We start from the raw sequence: 27,682 nt of genomic DNA, 5'->3' as shown, positions 1-27,682 counted from the left end.
TCCGAGGCTATTGCGAGGGATCATTTATTTAAAGGGACAGGTAAGTATTAATGGTTAATTAAGAATATTAAAGGACTTTTTTCGTGGTTATGTTTTTTGTTCAATTAAAATACTTTTTCTAAGTGTTTGTGTGTTTATTTACTTTTAACTCTTAAAGGAAATGGGTAAGAGGTACAAGTACCCCTATACTCATTTCTCCTGGGACGGGGGGTGGGCATCTGGGGGACCCCTTTTTAAAGGGGACTCCCAGATGCCACCATGAACCCCCCCCCCCCCCCCCCAGGAAATCGGGGCCTCCACCTCCACCGCCCATCGGAAGTGGAGAAGAGCCCCTTCTCCTTGGATTGGACAAGGGCTCGAAGGGGGAGGGGAAAGCTTGGCTGCCCCTCCCCTTCCGAGACCCCCCAATCCATGGACCATGCGGGCTGGTATAGTCAGGGTGCGGAGCCCCACGCGGCCGGTGCTCCGCATTCTGGCTATCCCAGCCTGCATGGGGGACAAGGGGTTAAAGAGGTCTGGGAGGGGGGACCCCACGTCGTTTTTTTTTTATATTTCCCACACTCAGAACGAAGTAAGTAAAACTCTTCCCACTTGGGGGAATCTATGAAAATAATACACCATTGTTACCTGTGCAAAAAAAACTGACATTTTCCGCATTTAAAAGACATTTTTGCCCTTGTAACTTAAAAATCGATTTTCTCAAAAATTATAAGGTCTTTTTGAAAATAAAAATTTTCCTCTTATTCCCACTGATCCCCTTAATATACCCTGAGAATTTGGTGTTCCTAAATGTTAAGCAGGCTTTGCTATTAACCATTAAAGTCGGCGGGTTTTTAAATGTATATATTTTTTCTTTGAAATTTTAACATCGATTTTCTCAAAAACTATAAGGTCTTTTTGAAAAAAAATTTTTTCCTCTTATTACTTCTGATCTCCTTAATATATTCTCCAAATTTGAGGGTCTCAGCAATTAAGGGGGCTTTGCTATTAACCCTTAAAGTCGGCAGCTACCTAACATTGATCCATGCGTCAACTTCTCCGCTTGGGAGCATTGCCTTACGCATTAATTGCTAGTAGGAAATTATGCGTAAGGCAATAACGTAACAACCTGCATTACGGTATTCTTACGCGTAATTGCGTAAGGGCCATGCGTAATTACAGACATGAACCGTAGATAAATGTCTACGCCGTAAGCGTAATTCCGTAATGCGTAAGAGCGTAAAATTAAGCGTAATGATCCGTAAGCGTAGATTTTTCCATTGCGACCAGCACTGATTTGACCTTGAAGTCAACCTTGATGGTCAAATGCCTTTGTGATTGCTGTATGGAACAATACATTTTTGGCACCTTAATCCTGTTTGTGTGTGGACCCTACTTTGAATTTCTGGAGTTTCTACAAGGTGTAGCACCTACAGGTACCTTGCTTAAGGTGTGCAGTCTTTTGGAAATGTCATATCCATGACAGTCACTATCATATTCAAGCAGCAAAATTACACTTTGTTATGCTTGTATTGTGCATCTTGTCAAGCTAATGTAGAATAACATCTGGGTGTCTCACACAAGGAGACTAGGGGCCTGAGCCCACTCGCAGTTGTGCGCAGTGGTGTCAACTTTTCAGCAACATATCAATATTACAGATGTTGGAAAGCAGACACAACTGCACACAACTGCGTTAGTGGGCTCAGGCTCTAAGCAATCATCTTCCATTTAAGTTAAGGAGTCCAAATTCCTTGAGCCTGGAACAGTTCAAGGAAAACATGGTCCTTCACAAACTATTAGGTGCAAAACTTCAAAGAGAATTTAATTGTATTTTTGTTAAATTTATGTATTAGGTTTTTTTTTATTATGAAATAGATTTTAAAGTGTTCCTGTAGTAAAAAAAAAGTGCCCCTAGGGGGTACTTACCTCAGAAGGGGAGAGCCTCTGGATCCTAAAGATGCTCCTCTCATACCTGAGCTGAAACCCCCCAAAAAAGAGCTTGTTGGCAGCTCAGGCAGGTGCACAAGCACCGTACTGCTTGGCTTTCTCCAGAAAAAGACAGGTCGGATCTGTTCCGCACTACTGCGCAGACGCAAGTCATCTGCCTTTGTGCAGTGGCATGGACCTGATCGGGCTCGGCTATTTCCTCCAGAGCCTAAGTGGAACAGTGCTAGTGCACAGGCACAGAGAGGCCACTCTTCAGGCAAACACCTTTCAGCACTGGGACTCTCAGTAGTTTCTGAATAACACCAGAAGAAAGCAAGCAGTTAATCTTGTCAGATCTGGCAAATAATGTCAGAAACATCTGATCTGCTGCATGCTTGCTCAGGGTCTATGGCTAAAAGGATTTGAGGCAGAGGGTCAGCAGGACAGCCTGGCAACTGGTATTAGTTAAAAGGCAATAAATATGTCAGCCTCCATATCCCTCTCATTACAGTTGTCCTTTAAGGAGGCCATATACTGCTTGATATGGCCACCAGATAGATCCTATTTCTATCATTATCTGATAGGGATGATCAATGATATGCAAATACTTCTGAGTTTATGCAAATGTATGTACATTTTATGCAAATATATGCAGCTTGAATATGGACCAATCAAGTCCCACCCTTGTTTAAATTGATTGGTTAGAAATATTTGCATATCATTGATCACCCCTATTGTCTGATCAGAGAGGGACCTATCTGCTCAAATCCCTCGGCACCCCACAGATCTTCACTTGATTTCAGCATGACAAGACAAATAACATTTATATTGTGCTCTTCTCCTGGTGGACTCAAAGTGCTTGAGCTGCAGCCACTAGGGTGCACTCAGTAGACAGTAGCAGTGTTAGGGAGACCAGTCCAAGGACTCCTTACTAAATAGGTGCTGGCTTACTGAACAGGAAGAGACAAAATTCAAACCCAGGTCTTATGTGTCAGAGGCACAGCCTTTAACCATTACACTATCCAACCTACTTTAAAAAGCCTGAAATCTTTAAAAAGCTGTGCCCGTCTGCTGGGAGATTCAACTGTGACAACTATAAACATTTGTGGATTCTCATAATGACTACCCGCCTCTTTCTTTCACAGGACCTTATTACTGCGCCCAGGGAAGCATGATGACAGCTACCCAAGCCTGTATGTCCATGCCAACGAGCATCAATGTTAATACTCTGATATCTAAGACCCAGAGCTATGTCACCAGTGGACTGATTGATGCCTTGTCAAATCTGGCCAATGATAAAGTCTACATCTTCTCTGGGACTCGTGACACCACAGTGGTCCCTGGTGAGTTTAAGGCCGTGTAGACATAGAAGAAATCATATCTGTATAGTCCTTTTGTGACCCTTATGATCTATGGTTAAAATGCACAGATGCTGCAGTAAGCAAAAGTAAGATGGCACCAGACAAAGATAAACCAGATCTTTTCTGCACACCTTTAAAATGTTTGAGGGATTCTGTGGACTTCCTGTGGGAAAAGGTGTAGTGGTGAAAACAATGTGATCGGGACTGCTCAGGCATTGGGGGTCATTAGGGATTGATCATGCCAGATCCCCAAGCAATGTCAGGTGGCCACTGAACGAACTAGATGAATGAATGATCCCTGATGAAGCTACGGTTTTATCTAGTGTGTGTGTGTGTACAGAGCTTTAGAAAGACATTTCGCAACAATTTTTGAGCCTAAGGGGGGAACCACGCTTGTGTCCAGGGAAAACACCTGCCAATTTTGCATATTTAGTGTGGCGTTTGAACGGGCGTGTCACCCACGATAGGCTGCTGACACCTGCTGGCAGTCTATGGGAGTCGCACATGCACAGAAGAGCCCGACAGTGGTGGCTGAGCCAAATTACCGGGACCGATACCACGCCAACGGAGACACTCGGGAAGACAGCGGGGGATGCACAGTGCTCATGGAGCTGGAGGAAGCCCTGGGTAATGATAAAATCCTTTAGTGTGCCCATCTCAGGTACCCTTTAATAACTTATGAGCTACCTCTCTTTGGGCCTAATGCAGTAAACTTCGGTAAAGTTGCCATGCACATGGTGCGCATGGCAATGTTATTGCTACCAGTACAGAGGAAGCACCGACTGTCAACCCATCAGCGCTTCGCTGGTTATCAGTTTAATATGTATGTTGCTATGGTAACATGCGTTCCCATAGCAGCACACGCTCTACCCTGGTAACACAAATGGAGCTATTGGGTTAACAGCTGGTGCTCCCTCTGCACTAGTAATGGTAAAATTGCTGTGCACTTCTTGTACACAGCAACTTTACTGGAGTTTACTTAATCAGGACCATTAGCTGTTTATCTCATGAATTAGCTCTCCAAGGCTGCAAACCGCTCTTAAATTTTCTGTGCAGTGCTAATGCAGAGTAGGGCATGTTACACAATAAGCACAATGCACATTACAGGGATAACGCGTGTTGCTATGGTAACGCATAGTAAACTACTTGCCATAAAATGATGAGCGTTCACAAACCTATGATAAGATTGCCGTGCACAGGCAGCGCACAGCAATTTTACTGTTACTACCGATGACAGCGCAGGGCATGTTATAACAGTAAACCACTCTACCCAAGCATCGTGAGCATTCTTAGGGTAATGCTCTTTGGACCACGCATGGCAATTTCCCCATAAGTTTGTGAATCGGGGTCCTTATAGCTAGCATAAAGAATAAATACAGTGAGGTAATTCAAGAGAAAGGGTTTTTGAATCAGCCCCTGAGTGTGGTGTTCTGCATGACTGAACCCTCACTGTTTCCTCTCTCCTTCCTTGCACCCAGCTAACAGCAGGTATAACAGAATATAACTAGAGTACGGCCATTACTCAGGACAAGGTTTACCACAAGGCACTGTAGGGACACGCCTACAGGTGCCTGATGATGGAAAGGCGGCTCACTTCTCTCCCTGAGAGTCAGGGATACCTCTAGCTACTTAATACTGAGGGGTTCCTCTATACTTGGGGGCACTTCTAGCTACTTAATATTGATGGTTCTTCTGGCTACTTAATACTAAGAGGCACCTGTAGCTACCTATGATGGGCAAGGAAGTAGGGTAGAAGTGGGGCCGAAGTAGGGGATTTGTAGGTTCATGGAGGGCGAAGTCTAAGGTATCAGGACATCAGTGCCTAACACTGCCTATAGGCTCATGTGAGGTAAATCCAGGCCTGCCATTACTACAATGGTCAGGCAGTACTACATATATTTAATCTCTGCATACATCTGTGTCTGCCTCCTGCAGGAGTGGTAAAGAAACAAGAGGAATATTATCGGAACTATGTCAATGCTGGGAACATCATGACGGTCTATGATGTGGCAGCTGTGCATGGCATGGTAAGGCTGGCATTGTTGCCTAACAAGCAAATTCCTGCAGTTATTGATTATGCATAACAAAAAAGGCACATTCTTACATTGTTTTCTCCTTACAGCCCACTGACTTTTATGGAGGTGCCTGTGGAACAACCAACCTTGAATACATCAATAACTGTGACTACAATGGTGCCTTCGAGAGTCTGAACCATATCTACGGTGGCCTCCAGGTAAGACAAGATTCTAGATGACGAGAGAAAGAATAGTCCTTTTATTTTATTTCAACAGGATATTTATAACTGAACCAAAAGCATTTTGGTGTGCTTGGACAGAGCAAAGAAGGAGTACACTTTGAGGAGAAATGTTCTCAAATTCTGTTGCTCTCAGTGTTAAATTAAATAACATGGGATTTGTTTTTATATGTTCATTGTATGCAGTTGGGCCATTCAGAAAGGACAATAAGGTGATCAAAAAAAATCACACCCTAACTAACCCTTTTTGAACAAGGATACTGGCCACTCCGCCATGCTCCACCACCTTGGGCAACCTGGACGGTGGTAGGAGGTGGGGTGAAAGGGAGGAGAGTGCGAGCACATGCTTGCATTTGTGTGTGTTTGATTTGTTTGTCAAGGGAAAAATGAAAAACAAAAACATACACAAAAAAACCCAAAACTTACAGGGCAGCAGCGTTATATGATTTTTTTTTTTTTGCGTTCCCATTGAGCCGAGGTGGAATGATACTGTAAAATAAAATATACAGTACTACCTGCACCACGTCACTCCAAGAAGGAATCTGCTTTCAGCCGCTCTCCATGGCTGCAGGAAAACCAGCCGTAGATATCCAAGTACTTCTGGGGTCAGGACATCTCTGCTTCTCATCTGAGAGCACAGAAAAGCGGGGGAGAGGCAGGGAAGGGGCATTCCTAACACCAGAGGGGGCGTTATTCAGGAGTGCCTTTCCTGCAAAGGACACCCCTTCCCCTATTAGGCTACCAACAAGCTTGTTGGTATATTTAGAGAGGGGGACAGCGCAGAGGGCAGAGAGAGTGGCTCAGAGAACACAGAGGCATGTCATGGAACAGGGAACATGCCTCTGTGTACCATATGCCTCCCTAAAATCCACCTCAGGTACACTTTAACACAACTGCAAGTGCACCATTAATGCAGCAGACACAGTGTGTGTATTTGTGTTTAAATATCGCAGTACTGAAAAGGGAACACCACAATTTTACATTTTCCGGGTGGAGCCCTGGGGATTGGAGAAAAAACATACACTACACACTAAAGGCTTGTACACACACTAGAGTCAGCTGATGCGGTCAACAACAACCGCCTCAGGCGATAATTGAGCCTGTGTACGGCAGCCCCTGACCCCAACCCACGAGCAATCTGCCTGGCAGGTCTACTAACCTGATAGATGGCCAACTACTTTGAAGATGCTGCTCCCCACCTGCTGCGCAATGTCACACCGTTGTCCCTATAAAAATATATTAATTGTATATATTAATTTCATATATTTTCTATATTTTAATATTTAGCTCCTGATTTGCCTTTAAGCTGTTGCTGTTAATGCTAATTTTGAATCCAGGGGCTGGTGTCAGTGTGCAGCACTCATCAGGTGACAATAAAAGGAGTAGAGTCACAGTAACTCAGTCCTGTTGTGTGTTGATCCTGGTTTAACGGACAACTGAAGAGAGAGGTATATGGAGGCTGTCATGTTTATTTCCTTTTAAGCAATACCAGTTGCCTGGCAGCCCTGCTGACCCTCTGTCAAACTTGTCTGTTAAGCCCCATACAACTTTTGTTGTGAGAAAAGTTGAAACAACTTAAAAAAACGTATTTTGCTATTGTTTAAACAGCTGATAAGACTGATAAGAAGTCAATCCAACTGTTGGATTGACTTCTTATCAGCTTTTTGAACAATAGCAAAATACTTTTTTTAGTTGTTTCAACTTTTCTCACAACAAAAGCTGCTTGACAATTGTGCTGCATAAAAGACCGCTGCTGAGCGTGTGATTGGGGCTTAACAGACAAGTTTGGCAGATAGTTGGACAGACAGTTGGTAGGTGTGTATGAACCTTAATACTTTCAGCCATAGAGCCTGAACAAGCATGCAGCAGATCAAGTGTTTCTGGCATTATTGTCAAATCTGACTAGATTAGCTGCATGCTTGTTTCTGGTGTTATTCAGGCACTACTGCAGCCAAACAGACTCACAGGGCTGCCAGGCAACTTGTATTGTTTAAAAGGAAATAAACATCAAAGCCTCCATAGTCTTCTCACTTCAGTTGTCCTTTAAGAAAAACTTACAAGTGATAACAGACAAGCCAAGTTGTAGTAGTAATATCTTCACTTTATGCATACATGGGTAAAACATGTTTAGTTAGCTTTACAATTTGTCTGAAGTATCTCTTTGAAGGTTTCACACTTGACTTGCTGCCTTCCATTATATGTAACAGACTTATCTCCCTATCTTTTTCACTTTCAGAGGCCAAGTGCTGGAGCTGCACTTACTGGACAGGTAAGAGAAATATATCTGGGTGGTGGAGGGGCATCAACATGTTGCAAACTGGTTCTACCAAAAATAGTGGGACTAAAATAATGTATACTATATAATTTACGTTATATTGAACATTGTCACTGTCCAAAGTTAAAAAGACTTACAGAATTATAAGCTATAAAATATTATAAGATATGTACCATATATACTCGCATATAAGCTGACCCATGTATAAGCTGAGGTACCCACTTTTCCCTCAGAAACCAGACAAAAGGGATTGACTCGTGTATAAGCCCCCTCCCCAATATAGCCCCCTCCACAGTAGCCAGATGTTCCCCCAGTACAAGTCAGCCCCCCTCCCAATAGCCAGATGTGTTCCAGGATCATACAGCTGTGTCTCAAGAAGCCACTAGATGGCGTCATAGATATAAGACACAGCGATTGCCACACAGGAAGAATCCCAGATCATTGCACCGCTGACACGTCATTTGTTTTGCCAATCGTGTGACAGCAGTGCAACATATAAAATTATGCAGGCAAGGTATAGGTTAGAATCTTCCGCTAATTGCACAACTGATGCCAGAATGGGGGAAAATGTGATCTAAGTCATTTTGGCTGCATTATAATTGTGTCATGGACCCCCTGGCTTACATATCAGGTATTGCATACATGATATGTCAGGTACTTCATGCATAAAATGTCAGGTATTGCATGCATGCACAAGATATTTGTGGGTGCACCAATCTGTGTGGGTCATGCATGGGAATGCACATCAAATCACATAAATTGTACCTCCAATATGCTATTGTAGTTTCAGGAGCTCTAGAGTGTGTTACCCAGACTCTGTTTTGTGCTTGACCTGGCTGGTTATACTTTTTTTTGCTCTCCAGTACTTTGTTATAACTTCATCCTAACCTGACCTCCTGTTCTGACCACTGACCATCCTGACCTTTCTGCCTGGACATGACCACTCCTGTTTGCTGGTAGCCCTGACCTCTCATCTAAAATTGAACAAGGTCTGTATGCTGCTGGATCCAACATTTTGCTTAATCCTAATTTGGTTGCTGCCTCGTCAACGCTTTTTGTTTAGTAGATCATGTTCTAGTTACTGACTTGCCCGTTTCCTGCTTTTCTCTCTCTTTCTTAAGTGGTGAAGTCCAGAAGCTGGAATCTAGTAATCACTAGCAGCAAGGTAGTTTGTCTTCCACTAGGGATTGTGGCCCATGACCCTTACAGGGCTCTCTGGTGAAGACCAGTGAACCCTTAGATTCCACACCCTAGGAGAGTCCATGCCAACCACTCATGCCAAAATCAACAATGACAATCCACTGTAACAGCAAGTCACAGACATCATAATGAAGGCCTCTGAGGAGTCCAGTGTCTTGGATGACTTCTGCAAGAAAACTGTGGGTCTTTGCATCTTAGATCTCATTAAAAGAACAGCAGCAAGGACACAGTATGTTAAAGATGATAGTCAACTTCCACCTGTTCTTGTGATAGCAACAGCTCCATCTGTGATCCCCAAGCTTCCTTTGCCACATTGGGTGTCAAGGGACCATAGCATGTCTTGAATTTTCCATAATTCTTGCTAACATGTTTTCTCTGGTAAACTAGAATCTATGCTAAAAAGGCTTTCTGGCATAGGGATTACTCTGCTTTAATGGAAAGCCCAGGCTTGTCTGCATAATCTTCTGTAAAGCAGCCAAAAGCTATACATATATCTTAATTCCACTCCTTGGTCACAAATACTTTATGGAATGACCCAGCACTAAAATATGATCTCAGGCTTGGCCTTTCTGGAGAGCTGAACAACAAATTGTGTGTAAAAGTTCCAAATTGCCACAAAAATTCATGCAGTTATGCCAGCAGATTGAACCCAGACTAAGACAGCGTCATTTAAAGTGAGTTGGGATCTGCCATCCAAGTTCAGTTTAATCCAGTTTAGTCTCTCCAAGACTAACCCATGAAGTTTGGGATCTGTGACGTATGTCAAAGCCTTTCAAAGGTTAGGAACCGACGAGATTTTTATCAAGCCCAATCTCCAAGTGGCCTATAACTTGCTCATATTAGAGAAGGAAATAAATCTGCCTTTCAAATAAAATTTAGACACTGTGATGCTGTTATCATTGTGATGCTGTACAGGCTGTTATACTCCTGACAATTTTCAAAATTGTATTTTTCAAAACTTCCTAGGTAAGTTTTTAGGCATATTCCTGGATGACAACCTGATTTTTTCCAGTCATTGGAAGAACAAAAAATCCATGTTAGGATGTTGAGAATTCATGAAGCTTGAAAAATGCAAACCAACATTTCATTTCGAGGACTTATCTTCACTGCCACAGGTCCCCCTTAACTAGCCACCTTACATCAATTCAAAGATTCATAAGTGTTGCTAATTTTATAGAAAACATATCACAAATTTTTAAGCCCCAATCTTTCCGATAGCAAACCTAACCAACTCACATTCAACCTTTTGTTGGACTGAGAAAGCTCAAGTAGCCTTCAAAAAACTCAAGACCTTGTTTACCTCAGTAACCTGGATTCTGACTTTTGTTTTAGAGACTGACACATCTGAGGAAGCTAACATCTACAGTTCCAGAAGCAGTGCTTAGACTCTGATTTTTGCTTGACCCAGCTAGTTACATAGTTACATAGTTACATAGTTATTTTGGTTGAAAAAAGACATACGTCCATCGAGTTCAACCAGTATAAAGTACAACACCAGCCTGCTCCCTCACATATCCCTGTTGATCCAGAGGAAGGCGAAAAAACCCTTACAAGGCATGGTCCAATTAGCCCCTAAAGGGAAAAATTCCTTCCCGACTCCAGATGGCAATCAGATAAAATCCCTGGATCAACATCATTAGGCATTACCTAGTAATTGTAGCCATGGATGTCTTTCAACGCAAGGAAAGCATCTAAGCCCCCTTTAAATGCAGGTATAGAGTTTGCCATAACGACTTCCTGTGGCAATGCATTCCACATCTTAATCACTCTTACTGTAAAGAACCCTTTCCTAAATAAATGGTTAAAACGTTTTTCCTCCATGTCCATGCGCAGATCATGTCCTCTAGTCCTTTGAGAAGGCCTAGGGACAAAAAGCTCATCCGCCAAGGTATTATATTGCCCTCTGATGTATTTATACATGTTAATTAGATCCCCTCTAAGGCGTCTTTTCTCTAGACTAAATAAACCCAGTTTATCTAACCTTTCTCGATAAGTGAGACCTTCCATCCCACGCATCAATTTTGTTGCTCGTCTCTGCACCTGCTCTAAAACTGCAATATCTTTTTTGTAATGTGGTGCCCAGAACTGAATTCCATATTCCAGATGTGGCCTTACTAGAGAGTTAAACAGGGGCAATATTATGCTAGCATCTCAAGTTTTTATTTCCCTTTTAATGCATCCCAAAATTTTGTTAGCTTTAGCTGCAGCTGCTTGGCATTGAGTACGATTATTTAACTTGTTGTCAATGAGTACTCCTAGGTCCTTCTCCAAGTTTGATGTCCCCAACTGTATCCCATTTATTTTGTATGGTGCTAGACCATTAGTACGTCCAAAATGCATGACCTTACATTTGTCAACATTGAATTTCATCTGCCATGTATGTGCCCATATAGCCATCCTATCCAGATCCTGTTGCAATATGACACTATCTTCCTGAGAGTTGATGATTCTGCACAATTTTGTATCATCTGCAAAAATAGCAACATTGCTCACTACTGCATCTACTAGGTCATTAATAAATAAATTGAAGAGCACTGGACCCAGAACAGACCCCTGTGGGACCCCACTGCTAACAGTCTCCCATTTTGAGTACGATCCATTGACCACAACTCTTTGTTTTCTGTCCATTAGCCAGTTCCCTATCCATGAACACAGACTCTTCCCCAGTCCTTGCATCCTCAACTTTTGCACCAGACTTTTGTGGGGAACAGTGTCGAAGGCCTTTGCAAAGTCCAAGTATATCACATCTACAGCATTCCCAATATCCATATTAGCATTCACTACCTCATAAAAGCTGAGCATGTTAGTCAAACAGGACCTGTCTTTAGTAAACCCATGTTCATGCTGAGAAATAAGATTATTTTCTACTATGAAGTCATGTATAGTATCTCTTAGTAACCCCTCAAATAGTTTGCATACAACTGATGTTAAACTTACAGGTCTATAATTTCCTGGATCAGATTTTTTGCCCTTCTTAAATAATGGGAAAACGTGGGCTGTACGCCAATCCACTGGGACTCTGCCAGTTGCAAGAGAGTCACAAAAGATAAGATAAAGGGGTTTATCTATAACTGAACTTAATTCCCTTAGGACCCGAGGATGCATGCCATCCGGGCCAGGTGCCTTGTCTATTTTTAATTTATTTAGTCTTGCCTTCACTTCTTCCTGCGTTAAGTATTTAATATTACAGTTAGAAGATTGAGACTCTTCTGCCTCTGTAGTTTGCAACAGTGCTGTTTCTTTTGTGAAGACAGAAGCAAAGAAAGCATTTAATAACTCTGCCTTACCTTGGTCATCCACCATTGAGTTCCCATCCTCATCCTTTAGGAGTCCTATACAGTCAACCTTTCTTTTTTTAGAGTTAATGTACTTGTAAAACTTTTTTGGGTTAGATTTGATATCCTTAGCGATTTGTTTTTCAGCTTCAATCTTTGCCTGCCTAATTTCTTTTTTACAATTTTTATTGCACTCCTTATAATTGCTTAGTGCAGCCTCGGTCCCCTCCTGTTTTAAGACCTTATAGGCATTCTTTTTCCTCTTCATTTTATCTTTAACCTTTCTATTCATCCATAGAGGCCTTTTTTTATTCCTAGACATTTTGTTTCCATATGGGATATACATACTACAGTAATGAATGAGTATAAGTTTAAAAGCTTGCCATTTCCCTTCAGTGTCTTCCCCTTGTAGTACATTATCCCAGTTCACCAAACTTAGTGCCTGCCTAATTTGAGTGAACTTTGCTTTTCTAAAATTCATAGTTTTAGTGGTCCCACTGCCCCGTGGCCTATCAGTCACCAGATCAAACGTTATCATGTTGTGATCACTATTTCCCAAATGTTCTTGAACCTGCACATTTGATACATTATCTGGTCTATTAGAAATGATCAGATCCAGTAACGCATGCCCCCTAGTTGGTTCAGTTACCATTTGAGTCAAGTAATTGTCCTGAAGTGCTGCCAGAAATCTGCTGCTTTTACCAGAATGGGTAGCCTCAATACTCCAGTCAATGTCTGGAAAGTTGAAGTCGCCCATAATTATGACCTCATTTTTACCTGCAGCTTTTTCAATCTGCTGTAGTAATCGCAGTTCTGCAGCTTCATTAATAAGAGGTGGCCTGTAGCATACCCCAATAAGCAATTGGCAACTTTTATTTCCACTATGAATATTTACCCAAACGGACTCCACATCTTCGCAATCTTCCTCCATCTCATCGTTGAGGACAGCTGTAAGAGAATTCTTAACAAAGAGACAAACCCCTCCACTTTTTTTCCCTGTTCTATCCCTCCTAAACACATTGTATCCTTTTAAATTAGACGAGTTCTACCATTCAGAACTGTACTATGACTCCAGCTTTACTTGACCTTGTTCTGTTGATCTGACTGCGTCATGCCCTAAGCATGACAGAGATCAGGTCAAGAATGCATTGTTGAGATAGTCACATGGCCAAAACTTCCCTGTTATACATAAAGTATTTAGAGATATTTTATTTTTCAAAAACTGACAAGGAGTTAGGGGTACCATGTGGTTATATTACCTGAGCCCAGAGTTCTGATACATTCTAATCAAGTGTCCAAGTATGGTTCCGAAAAGTGTTAGCTTTGGATCTGATGGAAAGCGATGAGTGTAGTAACTAAATTGTAGAAAGCAGCAGCAACCTTAGACTAAATTAATCTTTCTTTCTCTGCCTCAGCTGATCTTGTTTGACCAATCAGAATTCTTTAAACTGGCAGCACCTTCCACCTACGGAATGGACACAGCTGGATACATATATGTTCCCTCTTCGTGCCAGAGTGGAGCCCGTAAGTTCCAATATTCTCCTACCTGCTTGATTGGCAAGCCTAAAGTACAACTGAAACAGTTTTAAAGAAATAAGCTAGGTTCTTACCTCAGTAATGGGAAGGCAGTGCATGGTTCAGAGGCTACGCAGATCCTCTAACAGCAAACCGTTCCATCGCTGTTCCCTCTAAACATATTCAACTCACATAATTTGAAAAAGTTTCTTCTAGCCATGCTCCCACCTAAGGACAAGCGCAATGCAAGCTGGACACGCACAACAAAGGTCCGCACATGCCCATTAGAGTGAGAAGCTCATGCATGGAGGAAAAAAACCTTAGGCTGTGTTCCCACATGAGTGGAGAACAAACTTTTTTTTGTTTGGCTGCTCTCTGTTTGGAGCTAAACGGACAGTGAACGGCTCCTATTTTATAAATAGGAGCCGTTCACACTTGTCACTCTGCAACAGATCCATGGGATCCATTGCAGTAAATGGACTGCACTTCTGTGCATATGCAATAATCCTGGGCAGACGGATGCGTTCCCCCATACTGCCTATGGGGGTAAACCATCTGCCCTGAGCTGTGTCCCACCACTGCTCGGTCCCTTTACACAGTCCAGCAGCCGACAGAAGAATGGGGATCTCCAATGGGCTTGAAAAGACTAATGGGAATTCTCAGAAACAGGGAGCATTCTCATTGGTTCATGGTGGAACAATGAACATTCTCTCACTTGCTAGGGAGAATCAGTCTAATGCAGCCTATGGAGAGCCCCATGCTTCTGCCAGCCTACAGGATGACTACAGGGACTGAGTGGCATCAGTTGGTGGCGGGAAGTGGCGATCACTTTGGATGGGCGGAAGAAGAGAAGAGGGCACAGAGCTGGTGCAAAATGTATGTAGTGCATCCACTTAGAGGATGCACTTACTGTGCCCCTTTTGCCTCCACTCAAGTGGGAACTGAGCCTTACCCACACATGTCCAGTTGGGATGTGCTAATCCATAGCTGGTAGCCTGGCCAGAAGAAGCTTATTTGACAGGTGTAAGTCAAATAAGTTCAGAAGAATCCTTTGCTGGAACAGTGGGCTGTAAAGCGATCTGGGAACACCTCTGGAACATCAGACTTCAACCTACTGCAGTAAATGGCTAATTTTTTTTTCAGGTGTACCTTGAGTGTTAATATTAAAGCATACCTACTTGGGTACTTTCCTGCCTCCCATTACTTAAAGGGATACTGTAGGGGGGGTCGGGGGAAAATGAGTTGAACTTACACGGGGCTTCTAATGGTCCCCCGCAGACATCCTGTGTTGGCGCAGCCACTCACCGATGCTCCGGCCCCGCCTCCAGTTCACTTCTGGAATTTCTGACTTTAAAGTCAGAAAACCACTGCGCCTGCGTTGCCATGTCCTCACTCCCGCTGATGTCACCAGGAGTGTACTGCGCAGACACAGACCATACTGGGCCTGCGCTGTGCGCTCTTGGTGACATCAGCGGGATCGAGGACATGGCAACGCAGGCGCAGTGGTTTTCAGACTTTAAAGTCTGAAATTCCAGAAGTGAACCGGAGGCGGGGCCGGAGCATCGGTGAGTGGCTGCGCCAACACAGGATGTCTGCGGGGGACCATTAGAAGCCCCAGGTAACTTCAACTCATTTTCCCCCGACCCTCCTACAGTATCCCTTTGAAGGGGAACTGAAGAGAGAGATATATGGAGGCTGTCATGTTTATTTCCTTTTAATCAATACCAGTTGCCTGGCAGCCCTGCTGGTCTATTTCTCTGCAGTAGTATCTGATTAAAACCAGAAACAAGCATGCAGCTAGTCTTGTCAGATCAGACTTATAAGTCTGAACCACTGAAACACCTGATCTGCTGCATGCTTGTTCAGGGACTATGGCTAATAGTATTAGAGGCAGAGGATCAGCAGGGCTGCCAGGCAACTGGTATTGTCTAAAAGGAAATAAACATGACAGCCTCCATATACCTCTCTCTTCAGTTCCCCTTTAAGATGTCAAATAATGATTTCTCCAAAGACAACTGAAGACACTCTTATTTGCCCTATCTAGTGTGATTTTTGGAAACTTTGTTGTGTTTGTGAACGTTAATAATGATTTTAGTGTAGGGCTGTTTCTGGGCACAGGCTGTCCAGACAAAGGCCTGGGGCACCCTTTAGTGTACAGGGTGCAGCCTTCACTGCAAAGCACAGAATATTATTTACATGTATATCTTTTTAGTGCCTGCGATGTGCTGTAGCTTTGCAGTGTCCCCTGGGATATTACCAATGTAATAAAGCTGTACTTGCCTTGAATTGTCTGTGCTAAAAGCATATTCATTCTTATATAATGAAAAACAACCTTGAAATTATAGAGACTGCCACTGATAGGAAGCCACTTTAAAATATACATATTATCTGTGTCAGCATTAAACAAGGTCCATGGCTAACGTAAAGCCCCATACACATTCTCAACAAAAGTCTTTTACTATAAACAACTTTACAAACAACTATGATTTAAAAAGTTGGAAAGATACGTCTTGGCACGCAAACAACTATTATACACACAGGACGACTTGACGAACAACTACAAATTGACATATTATTACTCAACTGGCAAATGACTAATATGTTCTACTTAGTAATGGAAGTCATTGAAAAATCATAGCAGACTTCTAATTAACATGTATAAATACATCAGAGGGCAATATACTAGCTTGGCGGATGAGCTTTTTGTCCCTAGGCCTTCTCAAAGGACTAGAGGACATGAGCTGCGCATGGAGGAAAAAACGTTTTAGCCATTTATTTAGGAAAGGGTTCTTTAAAGTAAGAGTGATTAAGATGTGGAATGCATTGCCACAGGAAGTAGTTATGGCAAATTCTATACCTGCATTTAAAGAGGGCTTAGATGCTTTCCTTGCGTTGAAAGACATCCATGGCTACAATTACTAGGAATGCCCAATGATGTTGATCCAGTGATTTTATCTGATTGCCATCTGGAGTCGGGAAGGAATTATTTCCCTTTTGGGGCTAATTGGACCATGCCTTGTAAGGGTTTTCGCCTTCCTCTGGATCAACAGGGATATGTGAGGGAGCAGGCTGGTGTTGTACTTTGTTCTCTGGTTGAACTCGATGGACATATGTCTTTTTTCAACCCAAGTAATTATGTAACTATGTAACTTCTGCACACACTGCCATGTTGGACACAACTTCTCTCAGTTGTTCGTCAAGTCAATCCAGCTGTGTCTTATCAGTTGTTGGTCGCCTCTTGTCAGTGATAACGCCTTGACAAAAAGTTGTCCAACTTCTTCAAGTTGTTTGATAATTGTGCATTTAAAGGGGTTCTTTCGTGAAAAAAGTAGGCAGTTAAAAAATGTGACAGATGACAGGTTTTGGGCCAGTCCATATTTTTAAGGGGGATTCTCAGGGCTTTCTTTGTTTTCAACAGCATTTCCTGAACAGCAGTTTAACTGCCAAAATAGCAAGATACCAGCCGGCCTCCCTAATCACTTGCACACTATTATGTCAGTTAGATTTTGCAACTGTTGTTCAGGAAATGCTGTTAAAAACAAAGAAAGCCCTGAGAATCCCCCTTAAAAAGATGGACTGGCCCAAAACCTGTCATCTGTCACATTTTTTAACTGCCTACTTTTTTCGCGAAAGAACCCCTTTAAATGACTTTTGTTGAGCGTGTGTGTATGAGCATGTTATCGTGAACAACTCTGCTTCTTATCATTACTTACACCTCTATGGCTCTTATTTCAGGATGCAGACTGCACATTGTATTCCATGGCTGTCTACAGGCAAGGTAAGAATTTTAAAGGGTAAACATAGAGGCTGTCATTGTTGTGCTCTATGTAATAAAATCCCTGATTTCTGCTCCATGCGTGTGTGTACCATTGTGTCTGTGCGGCTGGGGTTGTCAAGTAGGGGTTGCTGGCTGTTGTGCATGTAATTCACGCCACTGTCTTACTAATGGCCATCTAGCTAAGCCCCCTACCCCCATATCCCCCCCCCCTACACACACATACATAATCAGTTGAGAGGGGGTATGATATTTAGAAGTACTGATGATGTGCATGCCTTTCCCTTGCAGTGCACACTCCCCCTCTGATTAGCAACACAGATATGTGCCCCCCACCTTCCCAGCCAAGTAACCAATAACTGAGGAGGCCGTTTCAGAGCTTGCCTAAGATGCTATTTTTCTACATATGCCACTGTGTGTAGCAACAGGAGCCAACGTCTAACACATTTCCACTTACCCCAGAGGGGAAACAAACCTAGCCAATCAAAGCCAGCAGCTGTCAACAGGGGCATACCTAGAAATCACAGGGCCCCCCTGCGAAACTTTGGAGGGCCCAACCTCCCCCACCCCCCTCCTTGCTTTCTGCACAGGTAAACTTTTTCATTTGGCTAGTGCACACTTGAATGTGTTTTCCCCATGCAGATAAAAACAGACAGCAGTGAATGAAGCACTGCATGCATTGTCTCTATCAATTACATTCGTTTCTGTATTAAAAAAACGTGCATGTTTTCTCACATACAGGGACACATGGTGTGCAGAAAACGCATACAGAAAACAGACAGATGATAGCCTCAGCTTATTACACTGTGTCCATCTCTGGAGCAGAATTGGCTCTGCAGAATTCCCCAGCATCACTACAGTACAGAGCACTTGGGGAAGGGTAGGGAGGCTGGGGGCTGGGCGCTGTACACAACAGCCTGCTGAACAGTGAATAGGGACTGTCTACAAATCTTTGTCTACAAAAGGTTGCACGATTTGTTATTGTGGCTGAGCAGGTACAGTCATTTGAACAATTGTGCAGAGAGCAGAAAGTTTTTTCTCTCTCTGTGCCCTTATGCCCATAATTGTCAGTCTCTCAGAACAGGGAAAAGAAACTTCTCTCCCCACAGGGCCTCTTGCTGCTTCTGAGCCCCCCTGCGACTGCATTTCTTGCAGGGTCTATTGTTATGCCCCTGGCTGTCAATCAACTAGCTGCCAGCTAGATAATTAACTGGTCACAAGTTGTCTTTGATCAGTAAATATTAGTTCCCTCTCTGGAGTAGTGGTGATTTACCTGCTACTGCTAGTAATTTTTTTTCTCATTGTCAGGATAATTATACTTATTTTTAAATGTAACTTACTTATATAGTGCAGCAGTTTACGGTAAAATATATGCACACTTCCTCCATACTGCAACACTAAACAAAACAAGCATGTTATCTTGGTTAGACAAGTATAGCGAAGCAGAGAAAAAAATATGAGAATAAACATTCATTTAAACAGTGTCAACTGTTTTCCAACAGCACTTTACAGGGAATCTGAACAACAATAATAAAAGCATGAGCCTGGGTGGCTCATGCATACCTCTGCTGCTGCCGGTGAGCTGGGCGCAGGGTGAGCCAAATGACGGCTCACACTGCTGCCACTCGGAAGAAGATGTAATTCGGAGTCTGGCGATTGCTGGATCCCCAAATTACTCTTGCATGGGGAGCGCAGCATAGCACTAGTGCTATGACAGTGCCCAGCTTTTGCGCTTAGCACCCAGCTCACCGGCGGCAGAGGCATACGTACGCCACCCAGGCCCTTTAAAAAACGCTCTCATTGTTTAGATTGATTGGCTGGCTCGCCACTGAGCGGTGAAATTACCCTCTCCACCTGGGTCGCCTATGCCCAGAAACGGCCCTGGCAGTAGGAGAATGTTATGTAGAAATGCCAAGGTTGGTTTGTTAACAGTCTGAAGAAACAGCAGTTTTAGAGCTTGTATGCAAGAAGGAGGTTACTAATTTGCCTCGCATTGATTTGCTCTGAATTTTGACTCATTACATTTTATACATCGATGCATTTTTTTGTATTGCAGGGAGAAGCTGGGAGACAAATATGCCAGAAACACTGGATACAACCAGGTTGCCGATCTGAACAATTTGATTATTCTCTATCCTCAGGCCAAGTCCAACATGTCAAACCCCAATGGATGCTGGGACTGGTAATTTCACCCCTGTTACATTCTAACTCACATGTCTCTTACAAGATGGACTCCAGGCCAACACAAAAACTACATGTGGCCCACCTGCGTATAGAGACAGTATTACCACACCCAGTGGTGTAACTAAGGAGCTTGGAGCCCCGATGCGAGTTTTACATGGGGCCCCAAGCACTCTATTGATATGGAGCCCCAAAACCTCTCAAGGACAGCTGTAGTGTCAGCGAGGTGTAATCAGAGTAAAAAAATAGGATTACCGCGATTCAATGCACATATAGAGGTGTATTGGTGTGTAGCACCAATAACAAGCTAATAAGATGGATGAAGGAGGACCCCTTGTGGGCCCCTCTAACCCAAGGGCCCCAGTGTAGATGCAACCTCTGCATCCCCTATTGTTACGCCACTGACTACATCTCTGTCTACTGTAACACCCTACAAGGGGTGTAACTACAAATCATGGGGTCCCCCAGCAACACTTTGATGGGGCTTCCAATGTTCACATCCTTTCTATTGCCACCTCTTGGTGACACTCACAGCCTGGGGGCCCATCTCACAAGGGTCATAAAACAAGTGTGGTCATCATCATCTTTAACACCCATGAAGGGTGTAGCCACACAAAAAAAAAAACTTGATGCAAAAAATAGAGCCCTTTATTGAAGGAAGAGAAGGTTAGTAGTTGGGACCCCCTAACAGCTCTGTGCCCCCTTGCAGTTGCAGGGGCTGATCCCCTATAGTTACGCCCCTGCACCCAACACAGCAGTACTAAAGCTAAGCGCACATCTGCTCATCTCAGCTGAGCAGCCGCTGTAGTCCAGCGTCACACCGGTAAATGAAAACTGTTGGCTGAGTAATAGCTGTATGCCAAAGGCCAAAAACAATCCTTTTTAAAGGAAACCAGAGATGAGTACATGTACAAGTTTTATATATACCTGGGGCTTCCTCCAGCCCCATCCGCATGGATCGCACCCACACCGCTGTCATCAGTCTTCTCCCCCTTCGGTAACAGGTCCCGTAAGTTCAGCCAGTCACGGCCTGTTGACGCATGCGCAGGGCGCTCCTACATATTGATTCCATGGCTGGGGCTGGAGCCTTCTGCGCCTGTGCAGTAGCTCCCAGCCGCCGAGAGAGACGGAGTAGCGCCCTGTGCATGCTTCGTCTGGCCGTGATTGGCCAAACTTACGGGAGGAGTTCCCAAATGGGGAGAAGACTGAGGACGGCAGCGTGAGAGTGATCCGTGCGGATAGGGGTGGAGGAAGCCCCAGGTATGTATAAAACTTGTACATGTACTCATCTCTGGTACACTGGTACAGCAAAAATGGCTGTATAACTGTTGAAGCTCCCGGCAATTACAATCGTGATTTTGCATTGCACTTTTGCAGCAATTGTACAGCCATTACACACTGCAATTTTCATTAGATGAAATTAATAAATCAGTTAAATCAGTGCTACACAACAATTTACAATACAGAAGGGATGGTCCGCACTTGTCAGATTGAAGTCACCTTTATTAAGGACATATCCAGATTAAAATTCGACAGGCATCATAGCTGACATGTTTCGGACTCAAGCGTCCTTAATCATAGCTCACACACAAATGGCAGTTTGGACACATAAATAGTGGTGTGAATGCGTAGTACCCGCCCCAGAACCTTCCCAATTGGGGAGTGGTTGCTTGTCAAGGGGAATGTGTCTGCAAGATGTCATAAACCGCCCACACATACAGATCAATACATCAAAAACATTAAAATGTATATATAGAGAAACTTATGTATATACAAACTAAAAACTAGAAACCAGGAGCAGGTAGCCTAGAAAGCTCCCAAAAAGAAAAAAGCAACCGATGACCGCCAGGACAGCTGGAAGAAGGACAGTAAGGGGGAGCAAGACCAGTAGCTTGATCATCATGAGTCTGGGGGTCAAAGAGCAGAATTCTGTTTAAGTAATGGTGGCCAAATCCCATCTGGCATTTAAGCCATGCGGGACCCTAGTATTGAGCTTAAAGATCCACTCTGCCTCTTTTCTCAAAAGTCTTTTATACAGATCTCCTCCCCTCTTAGACGGTGTTACTTTCTCTATCCCACAAAAAGGATCTTTGGGAGCTTTCTAGGCTACCTGCTCCTGGTTTCTAGTTTTTAGTTTGTATATACATAAGTTTCTCTATATATACATTTTAATGTTTTTGATGTATTGATCTGTATGTGTGGGCGGTTTATGACATCTTGCAGACACATTCCCCTTGACAAGCAACCACTCCCCAATTGGGAAGGTTCTGGGGCGGGTACTACGCATTCACACCACTATTTATGTGTCCAAACTGCCATTTGTGTGTGAGCTATGATTAAGGACGCTTGAGTCCGAAACATGTCAGCTATGATGCCTGTCGAATTTTAATCTGGATATGTCCTTAATAAAGGTGACTTCAATCTGACAAGTGCGGACCATCCCTTCTGTATTGTATCCTTTGGTCTTGCCAACCTGGGTCGAGCACTGCAGTGGAAGCGGTGGAGTGGAGCTGTGTTCACTTTACAATAATTTACAGTCATTAAACTGTTTTAAACTGTAAAATGACACGTGACATGATAAGCATGAGTATATACAGTGCCAAGCCTACATAGAACTCGGCTGTGTTCCTTTTTTTTATTTTTCTCACTGCAAGGGTTAAAATTCAAGGGCTCTGAGTTACAGTTTTTTAGAGTTCAGACAGACTGTAGCTCGCCTTTCACTGATAACAAATTAGAAGCTACAAAACTCTTGCATGGCAAATAAAAAGGGAAATAGATTAAAAAAAGGTCCAAGGTTCAAAATGGGGTTTGCAAAACATTTAAAACTGTCATCAATCAGTTCAGACAATAAAAACTTTAACCTTATGTTTTAAGCTTTTAAACACAAAATTAGACTTTTGGATTCCAAGAAAATCCAACTTAGAAGTAGGACTACAAATACCATAGATACAATTAGATGAGATGAGCTTATTTTAATTTGAGGTTTGCTTTAAAAATGATTTATTTTACCACTTGCATCTGCAATTTTTACCACGATTTTAATGAAAGTGAATGAGAGAAATTTTTAAAAAGCGCAAATCAATGACAAAGCACTCAGAAAAGCGCTTATAGTGTGGACCCGGCCTAAGTGATTCACTTCCAAAGCTAACTTTGTAAACCTGGAATGCATGCTCTATCTAAAGGTGCTCAATAACTATCCAATTTCCCAATCAACCATCCGATCCTTGCAATCGATTGAAAATGACTATTTGGGCCCACCAACTGAGGGGAAAATGATAAGCAATCCAAGCAGTTACTGATCCAATCGATTGTACAGTCGATCATTCTGAAGATTGTACTGTTAATGGGCACCTTACAATATAGACTGCACAGAGCAGGGACTCCTATTACTAACTTTCAACTTCTGGACTAATCTGTTGATTGGCAGCAGTTTTTGACACTCCTCACGGCCAGCCTTGGCAAACACTGGAACACGGTGGGATGGTTGTATGTTTCATGCACAAGGAAGGTAAACAGACTGAAATAGTTATACTTGCCATCAGGGCCAGGCCGAGGCAGAGGCAAGAGAGGCTCCAGCCTCAGGGTGCAGTGTAGGAGGGGGCGCACAACTCACTCAGTATCATTCCCCTATTGTGGTTGAAGCAGAGAGAAATAAGAAAAGGGGATACATGGCAGTGACTGCAAGCCAGATAAGTAGAGATGAAGATGTTGGGGGCCCTGGGGCAGATCTTATTAATCAGTGTGTGACGGCTGGGGTGGAAGGGATGGAGGGGCGCACTTTGATGTATCAGCCTTGGGTGCTGGAGGACCTTGTCCTGGCTCTGCTTGCCATTGTTCTTTGCCATGGATATAATGGACCTGAAAAGACTGCCATAGTTCACATCTAAAATCGCAAAACGCTACCGCTTCCCTAGCGATTTCCCAGTGATTTTTCACTGTATAGAAAGTGTTTTTCCAGCGATTAGCATTTTGCAATTTCTAGTTCAATATAAGCCTGCAGAATCGCTCAGAAAATGCTGCAGGCAACGAGTTTGCGTTTCAGCAAATCGCAAATTGCTTAGATGAGAACACTTCAATACACTTTCATTGTACACAAATTTTTCAAATCGCTAGCAATTTTCAGCAATGCTTAAATCGCTCTAAAAACGCACAAGTGTGAATGGGCCCTTATTCTCAGTGTGGAGTTTAATTTTTAATGATCTACAGTTGTAAATGGTGCAGATATTTCATAGTTGTGGGAATTACAGAGAACGATAATAAGTATTCTTCTATATCATTGACAGGTGGGGATACAGCAGCATTTACTACGGTAAGATATCTCACTCTATGCCCTTTCCAATGCATGGACACAGTTGTCTACCAGCTATGGTGACTGTGGGGATGCTTTTTGCCTTCTGGGGCAGGCCCAGTACAAAACATATTTGGAGACAGTCTTTGTGATTCAACAATATCAGTGCTTTATGGACTATTTACAATGTTTACAGAAAAATGGGTAACAAACAAGTATTACAACGTACACAAAACCCTTGCCAGCAGATGGGCTGCATCTTAAAAATGAGAATCCTCTTTGTAGGGAACAAGCCTGCTGTTTTTCCTAAATCCAAATCAACAACTGAAAAAGCCAGTCTTTTACAGCAGAGTTCCTCAACCAACCTGCACAGGTGAGGTAATTAGTGCCTACATCTGTGGATTTCCACAAAATATGCATTGTTGGTGGGCCTTGAGGACAGAGTTAGAGAACACTGTTTAATTAGATTTCAGATACCTTATGTGTTTGTTAGTCCAACACACACCTTGTGCTACCCAGAGAAGGACTGAGTTCATCAGTCTTTTTTGCACTCCTGAGTAACTCTCTGAGAGAATAGCAAATACTGGGTGGATTTTCTTTCTCATCTGAGCACCTATCGCTGGGAGAACACTAAATCCCGGAGCAGATTTTTAAACCGCTAGTGCAGAGGAGAAAAATCTGTGGTATATATAAACCCCACTGATCATTCCCAGACTCCCTGCAACTGCCACACAATGCAGACCTCAAATTGTCCTACACAAAGAATGAGAAGTTCTTGCCTGGAAATAGAAGGAACCCCCACACACAAACACACACACACACACTTGCCTTTTGACAGCCTAACCAATTGTTCATAAATATCTTGGCCAACATTGTGGCAGCAGTCACTGGCACTGGATGCACCTGAGCTGCATTTACTGCCTCAAGGAAAGTGGCAGGAAGATGAAGAGCAGAGTGCAACCCATCAGAGAGAGACAGGGACCAGGGGCATAGGTATTGCAATAGCAGCCATAGCAACTGCTATGGGGCCCAAAGGACTGTGGGCCTCATGGATATCCATTGCGGGCCCCCTGAGGTGCAAAGTAGGTGTGTGGAGCATAGCAGAGAACTTACATCTGCGGGATTAACCGGTTACCTATATTCTCTATATGTCTCCATTTCTACGACTGCAGCACCCCCTCTTGTCATGTGACCTGCCATTGGATTACATGAACACAGAGGGTGCATGGAGAAGATAGATACAAGTGAGTTTTCTGCTACACACGGCACGCTTACTCTGCATGGAGGGGTTCACATTAGGCTTCCTATACTCGAGTACTACCTATACTTTGGGGGGGGGGGGGCATACTGTCTACCTACATCACTATACTGGTGGCCTCTATGACTACCTATACTATGAGGCCCATACTACCTATTCTGAGGGAGCTACCTATATTTTTGGGGGGGCACTTCTGAAGCTACGTAGGTTCCGTATAGGTATTCTGGGGGGTGGGGGGGTCCTCTGCCTACCTTTGCTGGGGTTCACATCTGGCTACCAGTGTTGCCAGCATATTTTTGCCAAAGTGATTTTCACATCGAAAATGCAATTTTTAATTTGCAAGAAAGTAGAATTTTACATTATTTTCGCACATTTTCACATAAATTTAAAGTGAAAAGAATATGGGAGTTTTTACTTATCACTACCGGCTACCTATAATCAAGGACTACCTATATTAGGGGGGGGGGCACTATGTATAGTCAACCATGTGGTTACCTATATGAGGGGCACTTCTGGCTAGCTATATTGTGGGGTCCATATGGCTACCTATACTGAGAGGGCTACCTATACATGGGAGGGGGGAGTAACTTCTGCATACCTATAATGTTGCCCCATATGGCTACCTATACTAGAGGTCACACATGGCTAGCTAAACTGGGGAATACTTATACAGTGGAAATACTTCTGGCTACCTGTACTGGACAATGCTAGCTAATAGCTAATACGGAAGGCCACTCCTATACTATACCTATACTGGGAGGTTACCTATACGTTGGTGGGTGTGCTACTTCTGCCACCCTATACAGGGGACTGACTAATAGTGGAGGTCCCTCTGGTGACTACCTAATGGGGGGGTACCTAATAACGGGGCTCCTCTGGCTAACAATACTGGGGGAACCTCTGGCTACAGGGGTTACTGTGAGCTGCCCAATACTGGGGGCTACCTAATAATTGGGGGCACCTCTGGCTACCTAAAAGTGGTGTGTGTGTGTGTGTGTGTGTGTGTGTGTGTGTGTGTGTGTGCGCGCGCGCACGCGCGCGTGTGTGTGTGTGTGTGTGTGTGATGGGGGAGTTATCATACGAAGGTGCCCAATATTATTTTTTTTTGGGGGGGGCCACAAAGTAAGGTTCAAGCAAACAGAAGTCTACATGTGCCCACTTAACCTAAATTATATGAACATTTTAACATCTCTCATTCAGACAGTAACCACATCTCTGTTTATATTCTTCAGCTAACAAGAATGGCTACCAGATGACTGGAGTGGAGAGAATGATGTTGAGGACTCAGGGACAATATTAAGACCAAGACCAGAGGCAGTGGCGATGGACTGTTACATGGCTATTTTTGTAAATACTGAAGCAAACATCAAAAGGTATAGAAGCTCTTGTCACTTCAGAGCTATGCACCACTCGAGAGGCGGCCATTTTGATCCGATGTCCAAAGCAGATTGAGGAACTGTGGAAAATTTGCCTCTGAAAGTGGAATTTATAATGAAATCCAGAAAGCTCTCTATCTCAATGAAGAAATCTGTGTCTCAATCCTGAACTTTCAGATAGTTTCACTTCCTAAATAAAGGATTCCAATCTTGCTGAATTTTCTTTCAAGAAAACCTGAACTGAAAATTAAAAGTCAAAATAAACATGCACAAGTCATACTTACCTCCCGTGTACTCTACTTATCAATCTCTTTCTCCTCTCTTGCGTCCTGTTCGTCCACTGTGATCAATTAAATTCTCTGTCCTCCATTTTGAAAATGGCCATTACTCCATAACAGCTTTCTGGTCAGCACACAGTTAAACTGTAACATCGCCCACTTGAGCCATAGGGAAACATGGACACATCAGTTTTCCTCTCAGCTATAGCTGACAACAACTGATATATATCAGTTCTGACAAAATGTTGTCAGAACTGGAAGGGATCATTGTCAGAAGAAAATGGTAAGCTTCTGAGAGGAACTGATGGCAAGGTAACTATGTAATGTCCATTTGAAGTTACCTCATGTGTTTATTTTAAATAATTTTACTCAGTACAGGTTCCCTTTCAGAATGCAGCTTTGTATTGCCAGATTGGAGGCAGGATACCACCCCCAGGACAGGAGGCTGCCATAGTTTCATTTCTGAATTGTTGGTTCAACTTAGTTCTTGCATGTGATAAAGATGTGTGAGGAGTCACAAATTAGGAAAATATTTTTATGTGGGACAGTTTTCTGAAGCCTCTAGCAGAGTGTGTTTAATTTTGTAGAACCCAGTGGTGTGCATTTGCTTTGTAGTGTCAATATACTGTGTTCCAGCTTTATACTGACCCTGCAGTGTACTCCAGCTTCCCACTGCCCCCATAGTGTGCTTTGGCTCCCCATCGACCCTGTAGTGTGCTCCAGCTCCCCACTGACCCTGTA

General features: G+C 43.2%; 1 protein-coding gene across 1 annotated transcript in view; it reads left to right on the top strand.

Moving 5' to 3' along the window:
* The window catches only part of LOC137561636 (poly(3-hydroxybutyrate) depolymerase-like), a 47,199-nt gene extending 20,271 nt beyond the window's left edge, over nucleotides 1-26,928 (top strand). Inside the window, exons 4-12 of the mRNA XM_068272945.1 lie at nucleotides 3,051-3,248; nucleotides 5,202-5,293; nucleotides 5,389-5,499; nucleotides 7,757-7,789; nucleotides 13,686-13,794; nucleotides 17,521-17,563; nucleotides 19,617-19,742; nucleotides 24,025-24,050; nucleotides 26,520-26,928. Coding sequence (XP_068129046.1) covers nucleotides 3,051-3,248; nucleotides 5,202-5,293; nucleotides 5,389-5,499; nucleotides 7,757-7,789; nucleotides 13,686-13,794; nucleotides 17,521-17,563; nucleotides 19,617-19,742; nucleotides 24,025-24,050; nucleotides 26,520-26,587 — 806 coding nt within the window. The 3' untranslated portion in view covers nucleotides 26,588-26,928. The remainder of the gene's footprint in view (nucleotides 1-3,050; nucleotides 3,249-5,201; nucleotides 5,294-5,388; nucleotides 5,500-7,756; nucleotides 7,790-13,685; nucleotides 13,795-17,520; nucleotides 17,564-19,616; nucleotides 19,743-24,024; nucleotides 24,051-26,519) is intronic.
* The last annotated feature ends 754 nt before the right edge of the window (nucleotides 26,929-27,682 follow it).

Source organism: Hyperolius riggenbachi, chromosome 3, assembly GCF_040937935.1.
Source record: "Hyperolius riggenbachi isolate aHypRig1 chromosome 3, aHypRig1.pri, whole genome shotgun sequence".
Taxonomy (NCBI): Eukaryota; Metazoa; Chordata; class Amphibia; order Anura; family Hyperoliidae; genus Hyperolius; species Hyperolius riggenbachi.
The sequence above is the reverse complement of the archived record's forward strand: the minus strand, read 5'-3'. Positions and strand labels throughout refer to the sequence as shown.